The 13,531-nt window shown below is 42.0% G+C and overlaps 2 protein-coding genes across 2 annotated transcripts; one reads left to right on the top strand and one right to left on the bottom strand.

Annotated features, from left to right (window-relative positions):
• Window positions 1-524: 524 nt before the first annotated feature.
• On the top strand, window positions 525-5,005 carry LOC109987595 (pentraxin-related protein PTX3-like). The gene is made up of 2 exons (XM_020638716.3): window positions 525-2,720; window positions 4,183-5,005. Exons 1-2 carry the CDS (start codon window positions 2,585-2,587, stop codon window positions 4,821-4,823), a joined length of 777 nt encoding a protein of 258 aa, XP_020494372.1. The 5' UTR covers window positions 525-2,584; the 3' UTR covers window positions 4,824-5,005.
• Window positions 5,006-7,319: 2,314 nt separating this feature from the next.
• Window positions 7,320-13,377, bottom strand: slc35g2a (solute carrier family 35 member G2a). The gene is made up of 2 exons (XM_065966145.1): window positions 13,027-13,377; window positions 7,320-8,920 (listed from the first exon to the last, which is right to left on the bottom strand). Exon 2 carries the CDS (start codon window positions 8,891-8,893, stop codon window positions 7,532-7,534), a length of 1,362 nt encoding a protein of 453 aa, XP_065822217.1. The 5' UTR covers window positions 8,894-8,920; window positions 13,027-13,377; the 3' UTR covers window positions 7,320-7,531.
• Between the last annotated feature and the right edge of the window lie 154 nt (window positions 13,378-13,531).

Below are 13,531 nucleotides of genomic sequence, written 5' to 3'. Positions count from 1 at the left end.
AGATATTGTTTAATTGTTCAATTTAATATTTATTCATGGTAAATTGCAACAAGGTTTGAAACATCTTTTGTAAGGGAATCCTGGCCTAGAGATCTACTTATGATGGCCATTTCAAATGTGCTTAAATCTGACGTTGAAAATTGATTTAAGGGCAAATCCTAATGCGTTTTGAAGTTGATGAAAGCCAATTTCTCTAATGTTGAATTTCTGACGTGTTTCCCCAAGCAAAGAAAAGAAAAGTGGGCCTAGCACATGCCCTGAGGTACTTATTTAAGTACAGTTAACCGGTTGTAACAATGATGATTGACTTGGACACATCAAGGGCTACCTGAGAGAAACTGCAATTACTAAACTTACCTGGCTGTCCCCCAATCAGACAACCCTGTATGAAACAAGTTTTACTAAAGAAAACGATGTTCCAAAGTGGTATGCATTTCTTGGCTCAGATATCTATTATGTTGAATTATTTAACTAATTTTGAAACCATTAGACATACACAGTGTACTATAATTCAATAATATATCCATAGTATCCACCCTTTCCTTACTTCCATCTTGGGGATAAAAAAGGGATACACCCAGTTCTCATAAAACCGGCCTGTGTTGGCTGATTTTGCTGTGTTAGTGTTATTGCGTGGTTTCTTCATATGGAAAGTCCTGTTGCTGTTTTTAAACCGTCTGTTTTTAAATTCTGCTGACAACACCCATTGTCCCATTTTCTCTCATATCCCTGGTGTGGTCAAAAAAAAACTAGACAACATGATCTCTTGTCTACTCTCCTTAAATCCAACTTTCATTCTTGCTTTCTGTCTTTCTCAGATATTTATTTTGCCAATCTGTCATCGCTCATCACTCCTGCCCCCTCACTGCCAGCTGGGAGTGTTTTGTGTGACAGCTTAACTGTAGGTGTGGTGTGCAGGTGGGGGTGGTGAACAGCATGTGGTGGCTGCTGATAAATGTAGGTCCTTTTACATCATGACATAAATAGAAAAATGATCTACGGAGAGGCGGAAATAGAATGGACACTAATAAGGACAAGATGAGAGCATCGCATTTTATATCCCCCCTGGTAGTTGGGATTTATACATTTATTGCTTCACTGCACAAAATTACGAATTCATATATTTTGGAAATGGACCAAAGAAATGTTGCACTTATTCCCAAAGTGTGTCATTTTTTCTGCTTAGAGGGAAGGAAAAACTGTACCACTGTATCTTTCCTCACCAACTGTCCATTCCTGTCTCCACCTCCTCCTGGCCCGTATCTTCCTCTGCAGGTGCTCTCTTTTCCTGATATAAAACTGCCAGCTACCACACCGAATAGTCCCTGTGCTATAATTATAGCTTGCCAAACAGAGAAGAGCATCCTTGATAGCAGACATGTTGACATCTGCAGAGAGGGGTTCAGGCTGGAGGTCTACAGAGAGTAGAAAAGTCAAGGCTTTTCCTTTGACATTGACGTGTCCTACTTCTGCTGCTTAACCCCAACACCTGTTGACCAGAACTCTTCCTAAGAATAAGGTCGCTTGGTCTCGCCAAGGGTCCAATAACTCCTTATTTTCTTTCCCTAAGAATGTTCAATTGACAAGATAACCATGGGCTCCAAAGGACAATCACTGCCAGAAGGCAAATTTAAAATCAGTTTGTACTATGAATATTGTGCAAATTTGTATTTATAGGGGGGCGCTGATATCCCAGTGGTAAGCATGTGCACCCCATGTACGGAGGCTACGTGAATTTCATTTGCTGCCCTCCAGTGAATAAAACTGACCTTTAACTGATTTTAAAGCTCAAACATCAGGATCATATCAACTTGTATGTGACGCTTTAATGTGCCTTTTTTCTGGTTTATATTTTAAACACGTTTGGGCTCATGCTGACTGCAAAATTACTGTATGAAAGATCTACAAAATGACCCCGTAATTATGACATTATGACTTTGACACTGGAAATAATTGAGATACAAATATTGTTTTAATAGATTATCTGCTGAAAAGCAGCCAAGAGAGACAATTACAGATAATGCTGTGAGCAAAATCCTACTGTGACAGTAACACAAATGTGGAATGATTTTTTCACTTAAACTCAAATACATATGTATCTAAATTAAGCCACCTTTTGCAAACAGTCATTTAAATAGAATGGGCATTGTAAGGCTTTAAAAAAGTTTGAAGGCCATTATTTCTCCAGTATGACATGGCTTTGTTCAAAGTTATTTTGAGTAACACGCGTACTTTTGTGTAGGTTTTACTCCTCTCTGTTCTTTTCTTCACCCTCCATCCATTTCTTGTCTCCTCAGCTTTCCCCTGTACCCCTATAACTCTCTTTCCCCTTAATGCCCCAATTTCCAACTGAGTTTGACTTTTGACACATTACCTCCACCGAAGCATTACTCACACAGCACCCCCACCTCCATCCCACCCTCCTTGACTTCCCTCCTTCTTCCATCGTTATAAACTCAGCACCCTCAACAGTTTGCTCAGTGTGAAGGGCTTTGCAAACAGTACAGAAAGAGAAAGGAGCAACTGGGAAACTGAGTTACAAGCAAATCTGATATTTTTAAGGGAAAACATTCAGAGCTACAGCATGCATACGCTCAGGATCTGGCGTGTGCTGTGTGTGCTGGGCTTTGTGTGTGCATCCCTGTGTGTGAATGAAGTTGAATACGAAGGAAACTACGCAGACAACTATGACAATGAGATTTCTCAGGACCGGCAGGAGGGTGAGTTTTGTTTTGTTCCCTATTGTGAACAGATGGCTCATTGAGAAACTTTTTTGTTTGTTTGTAATGCCTGATTATTAAGTCCAATAAAGTGCATCTTAACCATCTTATACAGTTTGATTAAATGTCATCAATACAAATGGAATGTTTCGTTCTGGGGGGTTAAAAAGGTATTCCTCAAGGGTCTATTCTAGGACCACTTCTGTTCTGGAAATACATATAGAATAACACCAATACCAGTCAACAATCAATCTGATGTACTTTTTTAAGCAGATGCCATCTTAATAAACCAAAGGTAGAAGATGTGTTTTATGCTTCTTAGCCCAAACAAAACTGTTAATCTCTCATCTGTCTGACGACATTGAAAATAATGCTGCAGAAATGTAACCTTAAACATAAATAAGTCTGCAATTTTACACTCCAGTCTCAAGTGACTGAGGTTTTTTGGGGGTCTGTTGGTTAAATTAGTGAAACAAGGTTTTAGAGATTTTCACTTTTGTCCTACACAACATAAAACGTACTTTTAGATGTTTGAAAAAAGGAGTTGTTGACAAGTGGACTACAGAGGTGGGGATGTTTTATGGGACAATAAATGGGAGCAGTAATAGTTTTATGTCTTGCAATTGCATTTTTGCTTTAACTGTAAAACATAGTTTTGTTTTTTTGCAGAACTAAACATGTAAGTATAAAGTTCTTGGAATTTTAGGGTAACTTTGTTGTATGACTTATGTACTGGTTAAATATTTAACTGGTACGTGAGTGTAGGTATAAAGGGAGACATCAAGTTCGAAGAGGACAAAGGAGTTTCCATATACTTTAGTAGAAGAGCAAAAGACAATGCATATTTGTGTTTGTAAAGTGTGAGAGGAAATAAAAGCTGGTCAGGGTTCTGCTTCGTAAGAACTATACAATAACTATAACTGTGCGCAAAGATTTGGACAGTTTTTGGAACTGAGCGTGCACGATTTACAAATCAGCAAAGATTAAGGAACTGTGCCCCCAGAATGAAATTAAGTTTTGCGCACAGATTTGCAAACAGCTTTTTTTTTATTTGTCACCTGACCCTAAGGTCTTGGTACAAAAGTTTTGGTTACATAGCATAGTTAAAAATGGGTCCCTTTATTACGCAATTGGCTCTGCAGAATATTGTGTTTCAAAAACATATCTTCCCTGCTTTATTTTAGTTTTCCAGTTATAATCTGTTACTTAGTACTTACAAAAATGGCAATGTATTTCTCCATTTCTCTTTTTATTGTTTGTTACTCTGATGTCCCAAATGCTATAGTTTATTTAGGTAACTGCAGGAACTGGAAGAAAAATAGTATCTGTCAAAGAAAATGACGTTGCACTTTCGAGTAAATTGTTACAGAGTTGAATAAAACATCGTTATTTTGATTAATGTTAATAACTTCTGACCTGACTGTGAAGCTGTAATGTATGCATTCCTGTTTTTTGTCAACAGGAGAAACTACAACCCCACCATGCCAGGCTGCAGATTTCTCCCGCTGGGATAAGCTTTTCATTGCTCTGGAGAACTCTCACATGAGGCAGAACATGCTCCTGGAGTCTCTTGGACAATGCTGTGGAGGAATGCACACAGTCAGGAACCAGGTGGACAAGCTGGTTAAAGGGACATCCCAGGAGTATCTATTAAGCCTTGAGTCAGCATGCAGGGCACAGGTGGAGCAGTCGAGTCTCAGGCTGCAAAGAGGCTTGGCGGAGTTGCAAGAGGAGGAAGCAGAGAGGGAGAGAAGGCTAAATGCTACTTTGCAGCAGCTCCTACACAGTAGCAATGAGGGCAACACCAGATTGAAACGTCTGGAGGAAGTGAGCGGCCTCAGAGCGGTTCCATCAGGAGCAGCAGACAGCAGGGTGGGGCACCAACCTACACAGAGACCAGGGGGATTTGGTGCAGCATTTGGCTTGGGGGTAAAGCCGTTCCCATCTGGCCTCAAGGAGCAGGATGTGACTTCACCATTCGACATGGTCGCAATGGAAAAGGCCCTGGTTTCCATAGCAACAGAGCTGCAGAGAGTTCACCTGCAGCTGAGCAGAGTGATAGAGCAGGCGGGAACGTTGAGGAAGAACAGAGGAGACACATGAGGGAAAAAAAACAAAAGGTCGACAGAGGACGCTCTAGTGACAATGACTTTGCACTTTTTTATGTTGATTTTAAGGGATTTTTTTTATATTTCAGCTTGCTTATGTCTTGTGACAATTAATGTAGATGTACCATACATGTACTGGTTTTACTATAAATAATAAAATCATAATTTTAAAAAAAAGGAATCGGCCTTGTGGAAAGGTTTCCTCCCTCCTCCCACACAGCAATCAGCTAATTTTCACAGCTAAACAAACCCACACACAAACACATAAGTCTGTGCACATGTCTGTGCTTTCATATGTCTGAGTCAGTGTGTCATCTATCCTTTTCCTGCATGTGCCAGAGTTTAAACTTTAATGTTCGTGTAGTTGCGGAGATGTCTGCAAATTACCACAACCGCAAGAACGTGTGTCAGAGGTTTATGACTGTGTTTAATTGTGGGCAGGCCCCACCCTCTCATTAGCTGCTAAGATGCTAGGACTTACGATGCTCAGGGTGTTTATGATTAATGAAACCCTGCCAGAGCTATTACACTGCCGCCCGTCAGTCCTGCAGCCGCACACTCGCCTTCATTGTTATAAACCACACAGAGGATGGTGTTTACTGGAGGTACTTTCCTCATATTTTTTCCATGCTGGTCTTATACCCTTATGCTCTCGTTTGGTTCAGTTTTATTAGAGATAGAGGAAATAAAGCTGGTGAGAAAGCAGAAGGTTTACAAGAGAGGAAAATAAAAACTGAAAGAGATAAAAACCCAAATGTAAGAAAGATGGAAAGATGAAATATGGATGAAAGAACTATTCAGATACTCTTATACTTATGATAGCAATACTTAAATTTAATAATACTCCAAAATGATTTACCAGCTGACCCCAGCTTATATATTTATATATGTTTGTTCTATCTTAAATTACATCTCCAGGGAGAATAATGAATATGTTTCATATTAAATAATTTCATAATTACTATTGATGAATTAACCTCACAGCAACATCTCCATCCTGAATCTGTTGAAGAGGCCTCATGTTTAATGTAGTTATGTCTATAACAGCACGTAAACCTGCAGCATAACCAGTATTCTTATAGCTGTCAAAGTAAATGTATGGAAGATGAAAGGACAATATTTCCCCCTAAAATGAGTATGGAGTAGTATTTGATATACTGAAATGAAGTTCAAGTACCTTAATATTATGGTTATTGACTTAATGCGCAGAGTGGAGATCCATCACTGGGCAACAAAACAACAAAGAAAAATTTCTCTAAACAACTTAAAGCTCCTGTGAGGAACTTTGTGGCTGTGTGGATTTTGGCACCTCCTGTCTAGTCTTTGCTTATCTTATCCGGTGCATGTGTATGTAGTGATTTCTAACTAAGTCTCGTCCTTACTTATTTTTAAAGTCTGACCTGCAACTCACATTAAATCTTATAGTGTAATTTTTTTTTCAGACTGTTTAAGCAGCATGCTTTTTCGTCTGACACCTACCACAGGTATAACAGGCAAACAAAATAACAGTATAGAAGTATCTCTGATGGTCTTCCTCGCTTTTGTAGATCATATGTAGGCATCAGTATTCATTTCATTCTGTTTCATAACCAGCTGACATTCCTCACAGGAGCTTTAAATTGTACCAGCCTGCTGACATCACAAAAGTATGTATAGCTTTTAACCATGGAATGAATCCTTCCTTGTACCTTTTACGACCATGTGGTTGTGTAGGTACTTAACCTTAACAAAACTGAAGCCAGTTTGAGAATTACAGGCAAGATCTGAGAGGGTTTTTCTTCCCCTGCCTATTTTAAATGTCACAGCTAACAACATGCAGAGAAGCACTGAGATGTAGTAACAAATACATGAGCACATACACACATTCACACACTGGTCTGTTCAATGTGTTCAGCACCTGTTTTCATGAAAAGTCGCCATCTGTGCAGTTTGTGTATGTATATTTTAGTGAATGGAAGCTTTTCATGTCATGTTGGCGACAGAGGAAGAGACAGAGAAAAATAAAAGCTTAAAGCTACTGATGAGAAAAATCTTGAATGCGATACCCAGAAAAATAAAGCAGCGGGGATTACGTGTCTGACAGGTAGTTATTAGATTTAATGACTGTCCCCGACACATTGAACAGTGTTTTCATCAGCCAGCTGGCCAGACGCATCAAAAAATAATAACCCACATCAGCCTTGCTTTCTTCGCTGGCTTCCTTCTCTTTCATCTGTTACCTCATCTTCCATCACTCTTCTTTCTCTCTGGCTTCTTATCTGTGTGCCAATCCAGTCATCTTCTCTTGCTGCTCCAGTTTATCTTCTCCCCTCTCTCTCTCTCGCCTTCCAACTTCTATTTTTTACCTTTCCCTCATTAGCAGCCTGCAGCAAAGTAGATGGAACCAGTCCTTGGCTAATCCTCAGCCAAGTGTCTGACAATACACTTGTATAAATCGAAGCTTATATATGCAAACAATCTCGATGATATACTGATTACAAGTGGCCACAAGCATTCGTCACAGAGATTTTAATGTCACATTACAATATCACATAACACACAACACATTATTGGCACTTCCCCAAAAGCAAAGAGGACAATACAAAATAGATCAGGCTTCGATAAACATTTAGCAGTCTCTTATGTACACTGGAAACAATCTCATGAAGGAGGGAGTGAAGGAAAGAAGAGGAGGACAGGGGGAGGTGTAAAGAGAAGAGAAGTCTATTTGATTGGCGAGTCCAAAATCTCCTCATACTCCTCCCTTGGGCGGCGTCCTGCCCCACGAGAGGGAAGCAGCTTCATCGCCACCAGCCAGCCCACGCTCAGTATGACCATCACGTTCCCGACGACCTCGGGTGCAGTGGGAGCCAATGGCAGCACGGCCAGATGCAGCAGCAAGGCGACAGGTATTTCCAAGCTCTGGGAGGCCGAGACCAGAGCCGGGTGGAGCCGGGTGAGGGCGTGCATCATCCCCAGAAAGGCTGCTACCGAGCAGGCGACCAGGCCCAGGACAAGGCCCCAAGCTGGTGCGCTCACTGGCCAGGACCAGCCCTCCTGAAGAAGAATCAAGGAGGCTGGGGCGAGCAGGCAGCCCGTCCAACTGACCGTGAATAAAGCTGTGCCCACTCCTACCCTCTCCTTCAGGGAGCGATACCCAACTAGTGCCAGAGCCATCCACAGCCCTGCAAGAGCGGAGAGAGACCATCCGAAAGCGCCCCTCCAGAACACGACGGGATCAGTCAGTGAATCTGAATTGCTTTCGTCTGCTGTGGGAAGCAGCACCAGCCCCAGACCGCAAAGTCCCGCGGCGATGGTGATCCCATCGGCCAATCCCAGCCTCTCCTCCAGGAGCAGGAAGGCCAAGATGGCCGACAGCGCCGTGGTTGCTAGGCGCCAGGTCGTTGTGCCGTCCCCAGAAGAGACGAAGCTTAGAGATGAGTAGGCACAACAGAGGGAGAGAGAGTAGGCCAAGCCGTAACAGAGCAGACGTATACGATAGCCATCTGGTCCGAAAGGATTCTCCCCCCTGTGCAGGGGCACGGCCAAGGAGCCGAGCTGCACGATGGACCGAACCATGAGCAGGAACAGGGGGCCCAGGCTGAAGCGTTCAGAGGCAAGGCGGGTCAAAACGATCAAGCACCCATGGGCCAATGCCGCACCGAGCAAGCCAACCCACGTCAGCCGAGACGCAGACACCGACGCCTCCCCGAAACTTGCGAGCTGTTCCCCAACTCCCTTCCCAGACCCCTTTGCTCCTCTTACTCCCCCTTCGCTCATTTCTAGTCCGCCAGCAGCCTGAGGTCTGTTGGTTGTGTCCTTGTCCTTGTCTTTGGAGCCAAACAGAGTCAAAGGCCACTTCTTGGTCTCCGTCAGGTTTTTCCTGTCCGACGTCTCCTCTAGGAAGGAGCCAAAGTCCTCAAAGGACGGAGCATCGTCATAGCCTTCGTCCCCCGGCTGGGGGAAGTGTGTGTGCACTCCAGGTTGGGGGGAGTAGGGGGCTTGCGTGGCATATTTGGCCGTTACAGTGTGAGGGTGGATCTTGACTCTCTTCTTGGAGCCGCTCAGGAGGTGAGTGGACTCCATTTTAAAACCTCAGTGACACACAAACACCTGGAAACGAAAAGACAGGACACTTTAGGATCGACATACAATACATATTTAACACACACACATATTCAAGCAAATCCCCCTCTCTGCTTCTTCCTCTCCCTCACTCTCTGGGGTACTGCTGGGTATCTCATATATCTTTTATATCCCAGATAATAATAGCAGTGACTCACATCTTCCCATGTGCCCCGTGTCTTTGGCAGGGAATCCACGTAAGCTCTTCCTATCTGAGCAACCATGGGTTTAATTGTTTGATTTTTCTGAGTGATAAGAGTTCACATTAAGTTCATATTGGCAGAATTACAGGAGACCTGCTGGTAGATTAGCAATCATCACGGCTTTTAGTCTCTTTAGATAACGTGACCTTCAAAGCTCACAATGACAATTACATAAGTGAGTGCTTCCTGCCTGATTTGCCTTGAGCCTCTCTCTCTCTATATCTGGAACTATGTTTCCTTCATTTGTCTCTATCCCTCACCAAGGGAAAATAAAAGCTATAAAAGAATTGTTTGAATGAGTTGCAGATTGTTCAGATGTTGGATAAATCAGCTCTTACATAAGTAACAGTTGTCTCCTTTAAATCCATCTCAACCGTCTCCCTTTCGCTTCTCCTTTCATTACTCCATCTCTTTAACTTTTCCCTTCAAGGTCCAGCTCCACGGATGACGAACAACTCTGCAGCAGAATAATCTGGTCCTGCGGGTCTTTATACATATGGACAGCACATATCCACTGCTGCATTTCAGGTTGTTAAACACTCAGCGGTTGATGATTTCTCTGGTCAATGGGAATACTTAAACCTGACATAATGTGTATTCATGCAAAGGCAGTAAGAGCATGGCGCTCAGCTATTTCCCAGGTGTTGCAAAGTATAACTCAACAGTCATTTGGCTTCCTGCCACTGGATTTGTCCCCTGAATCGTGTCTTTGTTGTATGCAATAGAACCTAAAAGACAGTATGTACAAGAGCATAAACACACTCTATACGGTATACACTAGGGCTGAGAATCTTTGGATGTCTCACAATTTGATTCAATTTTGGTTCTTGGGGTCAGAATTCGATTCAGAATGGATTTTTCGATTCAAAACGATTCTGGATTCATTGATCCATGGATTCAAAGTCTATTTTTGAATTAGTCCATACTTCAGGATCTACTCCAGTCATCTGTGAGACTGGCTGAATTTCTTTTTGCTCTATTTGTCAATCTACTGAGTTAAAACTTAGCAGGGAGTGATTGATTTTTGGAAGTTTAAATCTTAGAAGAGAAGAATATATAGATCAAGTTTTTTTCCTACCTCTAGTACTGACAATCCTTGCAATCTGTAGAACTTTAAATAATACAAACTATTTTGGGAAGAGGAGAGCAGTATAAAGAAAGGTTCAATATTTATTAGACTTATCTTTTAAATAAAATATATATCAAAGTTATGCAGAGATTTATAATAAACTGTCAACCTTACACTAAATGTTGCACAACCAAAAGTGAACCTAATCTTTTTTGGCTTTCTTTCTAAGCTACACACTTAAGAGGGATTTCGCACTTTATTCACAAAATCCCACAAAGTTTATACCAGAAACATGTCTAACACTCTACCCACATGCTCTGCGAGGCTAAACTTAGGCACAGAGGTGGTTTGTGTGAAGTTTTAATGTGTGAATGCTAACATTTACTTTGTTCACTGTCTTACTTTCATATTCTGGCACGCTAACATTAGTCAAAAATCACTTCACACAAATCACAGCTGAGGCACAAGATAGTGGCATTTGTTTTGCAGGTATATTTGGTTGAGAATGTAGCGTTGAACAAACGTTAAATACCAGTGATGGTAACCTGAAAACAAAAAGGGATCATCAAAGATTCTACATGGCGACTCCAGTCAGTCGAGACATTTTTCTCTAAACCACAAATGTCAACCTTTATGTGGTATTAGAAAAAAGGTGCTAGTGTTCCGGAGATTTTAGACTGACCCATAGTAATGGATTGAAAAACCGACACTGACTTGTAATAATGGATTTGAAGTGTCTAAAAATGTAAATTCTGGTTGCCGTTTTTTGTTTTGGATTTTGAAAATTTAAAAAAAATCAGAGAATCGAAAAAGACCAAGTACTTTGAGTTTTCTGTTGTATGTTTCATCACAAGAAGTACACTGATTTACACAAGTCTTTTCCACTGACTTTTCCAAAGAGGCAAGCAGGAAAATCAACAAATAGCCTAAAGATTCATTGGAATAACTACAAAGAAAGATCTGTTTCTAAATGATCCTGCACTTAAATGTTAATGCATGACAAGATACTAGATAATCAGCACATTTCAATTCTATTATGTTTGCCTGATCAGTAATATGGTCTGAATGAATCACCTGACCATTCAGAAGTCGGTCTCTTTTTCAGCTCTGTGCTGTTTCGCTCATTTTTGGTGGTGCAGTCGTTTTGATTTGGAAGAAGAAAGGGGGGGGGGGGGGGGGGGGGTTGTGAATTTGTGGCTGCATACGTGGCCTTTATCCTCCGTGAAGCTGTGGAGTATTCCCATGGATCAGCCTGAATCGCCCTTTTACAAATCATAACATCTCGAAGGCTCTTGGTGTGAATGCCTTTTTCAGCCACGAGCTCGGTGATTGCAAAGTGCTTCGAGGTGATTTAATTTAAAATAGGCTACACATATACTTCTTAGAAGACATGCATGGGTTTTCAGGATGTTTTACTGCCTCTGTGAATTCAAGTTAATCTTCCCGCTGTTTAATCTCAATTCACCCCTTCTCAAAGTAACCCAATTTGAACATTTGTCTATTAATGATAAGGCAGCCATCCTATAGTTAAATGGCCCTGTGTCTTGATTAAAAAACTTCACAACTCACTAAATAACATCTGAGAAGAACCGGTCATTTACTCTCTTATAGAAGGTTAGATGAAACTTGATCTGCTGCTTTGTGACACCACAGAGAGCAGAAAGAGATCGGGATCCTCACGACTGCCTCCTCTCTGTTCTTCTTGAGGCCAGTTAATATTTACTGATCTGAGTGATGCAGCCTACATCTGCAATGCTGCTGCTGCTGCTCCTCTAAAAAACGCTCTTTCACACCTTACACAACCCTAAAGTGAGCTGCTACTACTAGCCAACCCCAAATCGGCACAAAGGGAGAGCAGCGGCAGAAAAGAGATCGGATTATTCCCAGAATGCTTCTCTTGTGAAATCTTGCACAAATGATTGATTCTATTGACCTGGTGTATTAGAATACATCCTTTGTGATATCTAATTGATTAATAACTGAATTGCTGTTAAAAACCAACAGCATATTTGAATAGGGCAGACACTGTGAGTAATGCTCCTGTATGGTATTTATAATTAAACAGTCTGAAATAATTTGCAGCTGTCACAGCTTATGTGTTCAGAGTAGAGTGATAACAGCTGATATATTACATTATAGTTTTAAAGGTAAAACTGGACGTGTCATAGGCTAGTCTACACGTGTAGGTGTGTGTTCTCTGCTCAAAGGTTTTACATGTTACTGTGTAAAATCATGTGTATTTGAGTTTTGGTGAAGTGGGTGTGTGTCTGTATGTGAAGGAAGATGTTATTCTCAAGGTTATCTAGGTTCGTTGGTGATGCGCCCATGTGACGCCAGCATGATGACACACATGCACACACACACACACACACACACACATTGAGGGAAACAGAAGGGCTGCGCTGCATTCAAATTCAATTAAATGCTCGTTTTTACATCGTTAAACATTACGTCTCTGCTTGTCCGGACACTGAACGGCTGCTGCACCTTTACACAGAAAGCAGGTTCGATCCCCGCCCCTAACACCCTGTGATGTTTTTTTTGTTGTTGTCTCTCTCTCTCTCTCTATCCACCAAACAGCATACGTACGTGTATTATTATGTTGTAATGTACACTGACAGCCCATGACGACTTCCTTGAATGGTAGACAAGCGCGCGCTCGCTGACCTACACTCTACACGCGCTTGCACCTCAATCAATGAATCCCAACACAGACGGTTTATCAATTACCTGTGTCATTACTTCACGTGGTCTGATCAATAAACCACCAGGTGTGTTATTTATAGTCCTACACGTGAAAATGATTCTCCGTCTGAACTCACCTGCGCGTTCCTTCAAGAGAGTGGATGGTTGAACTTCTCTCTCAGTCAGCCTCAGTTTTTAACCGAGCATCTCCCAAGCTCCATCACCCCTTTTTGGCCATTTCTTCTTCTTCTTCTTCTTCTTCTTCTTCTCCTTCTTCTCCTTTTGTGCTGCTAGGCTCTCCTCCTCTTTCTCCTGCGACAGTTTCTCTCCTCAAGGACACCTCGGCGCGCCTCCGCCCGGCCACACTCCCGACACCTGCAAGCAGTCACCTCACCTCAGCTCTCTTTACGGGAACGAGATGTGTGTTTTATGGCGACCTGCTGCCCATCCATCTCCCTTTGAGCACTGATACAGATGCTCCTCCTCAGTTTGTCGAGAGAGAGAGAGAGAGAGAGAGGGAGGGAAGGAGGGGGGGAGGTAAAAACTAATCATAACGTCTGAGCATGCGTGACATCCACTGAACACTGGCACTCTATCCCCCTGATCATAGTATGTTATCAGTCATCACACTGTGGATTAGTA

The sequence above is a fragment of the Labrus bergylta genome, chromosome 18 (genome assembly GCF_963930695.1).
Source record: "Labrus bergylta chromosome 18, fLabBer1.1, whole genome shotgun sequence".
NCBI classification, from domain to species: Eukaryota; Metazoa; Chordata; class Actinopteri; order Labriformes; family Labridae; genus Labrus; species Labrus bergylta.
Note: the sequence above shows the minus strand (reverse complement) of the source record. Positions and strands in the feature narration are given on the sequence as shown.

Coding starts and splice junctions, on each gene's coding strand:
- LOC109987595 (XM_020638716.3), top strand. CDS start 2,585: ATGCATACGCTCAGGATCTGGCGTGTGCTGTGTGTGCTGGGCTTTGTG. Junction 2,721..4,182: donor TTCTCAGGACCGGCAGGAGG/GTGAGTTTTGTT, acceptor TTTTGTCAACAG/GAGAAACTACAACCCCACCA.
- slc35g2a (XM_065966145.1), bottom strand. CDS start 8,893: ATGGAGTCCACTCACCTCCTGAGCGGCTCCAAGAAGAGAGTCAAGATC.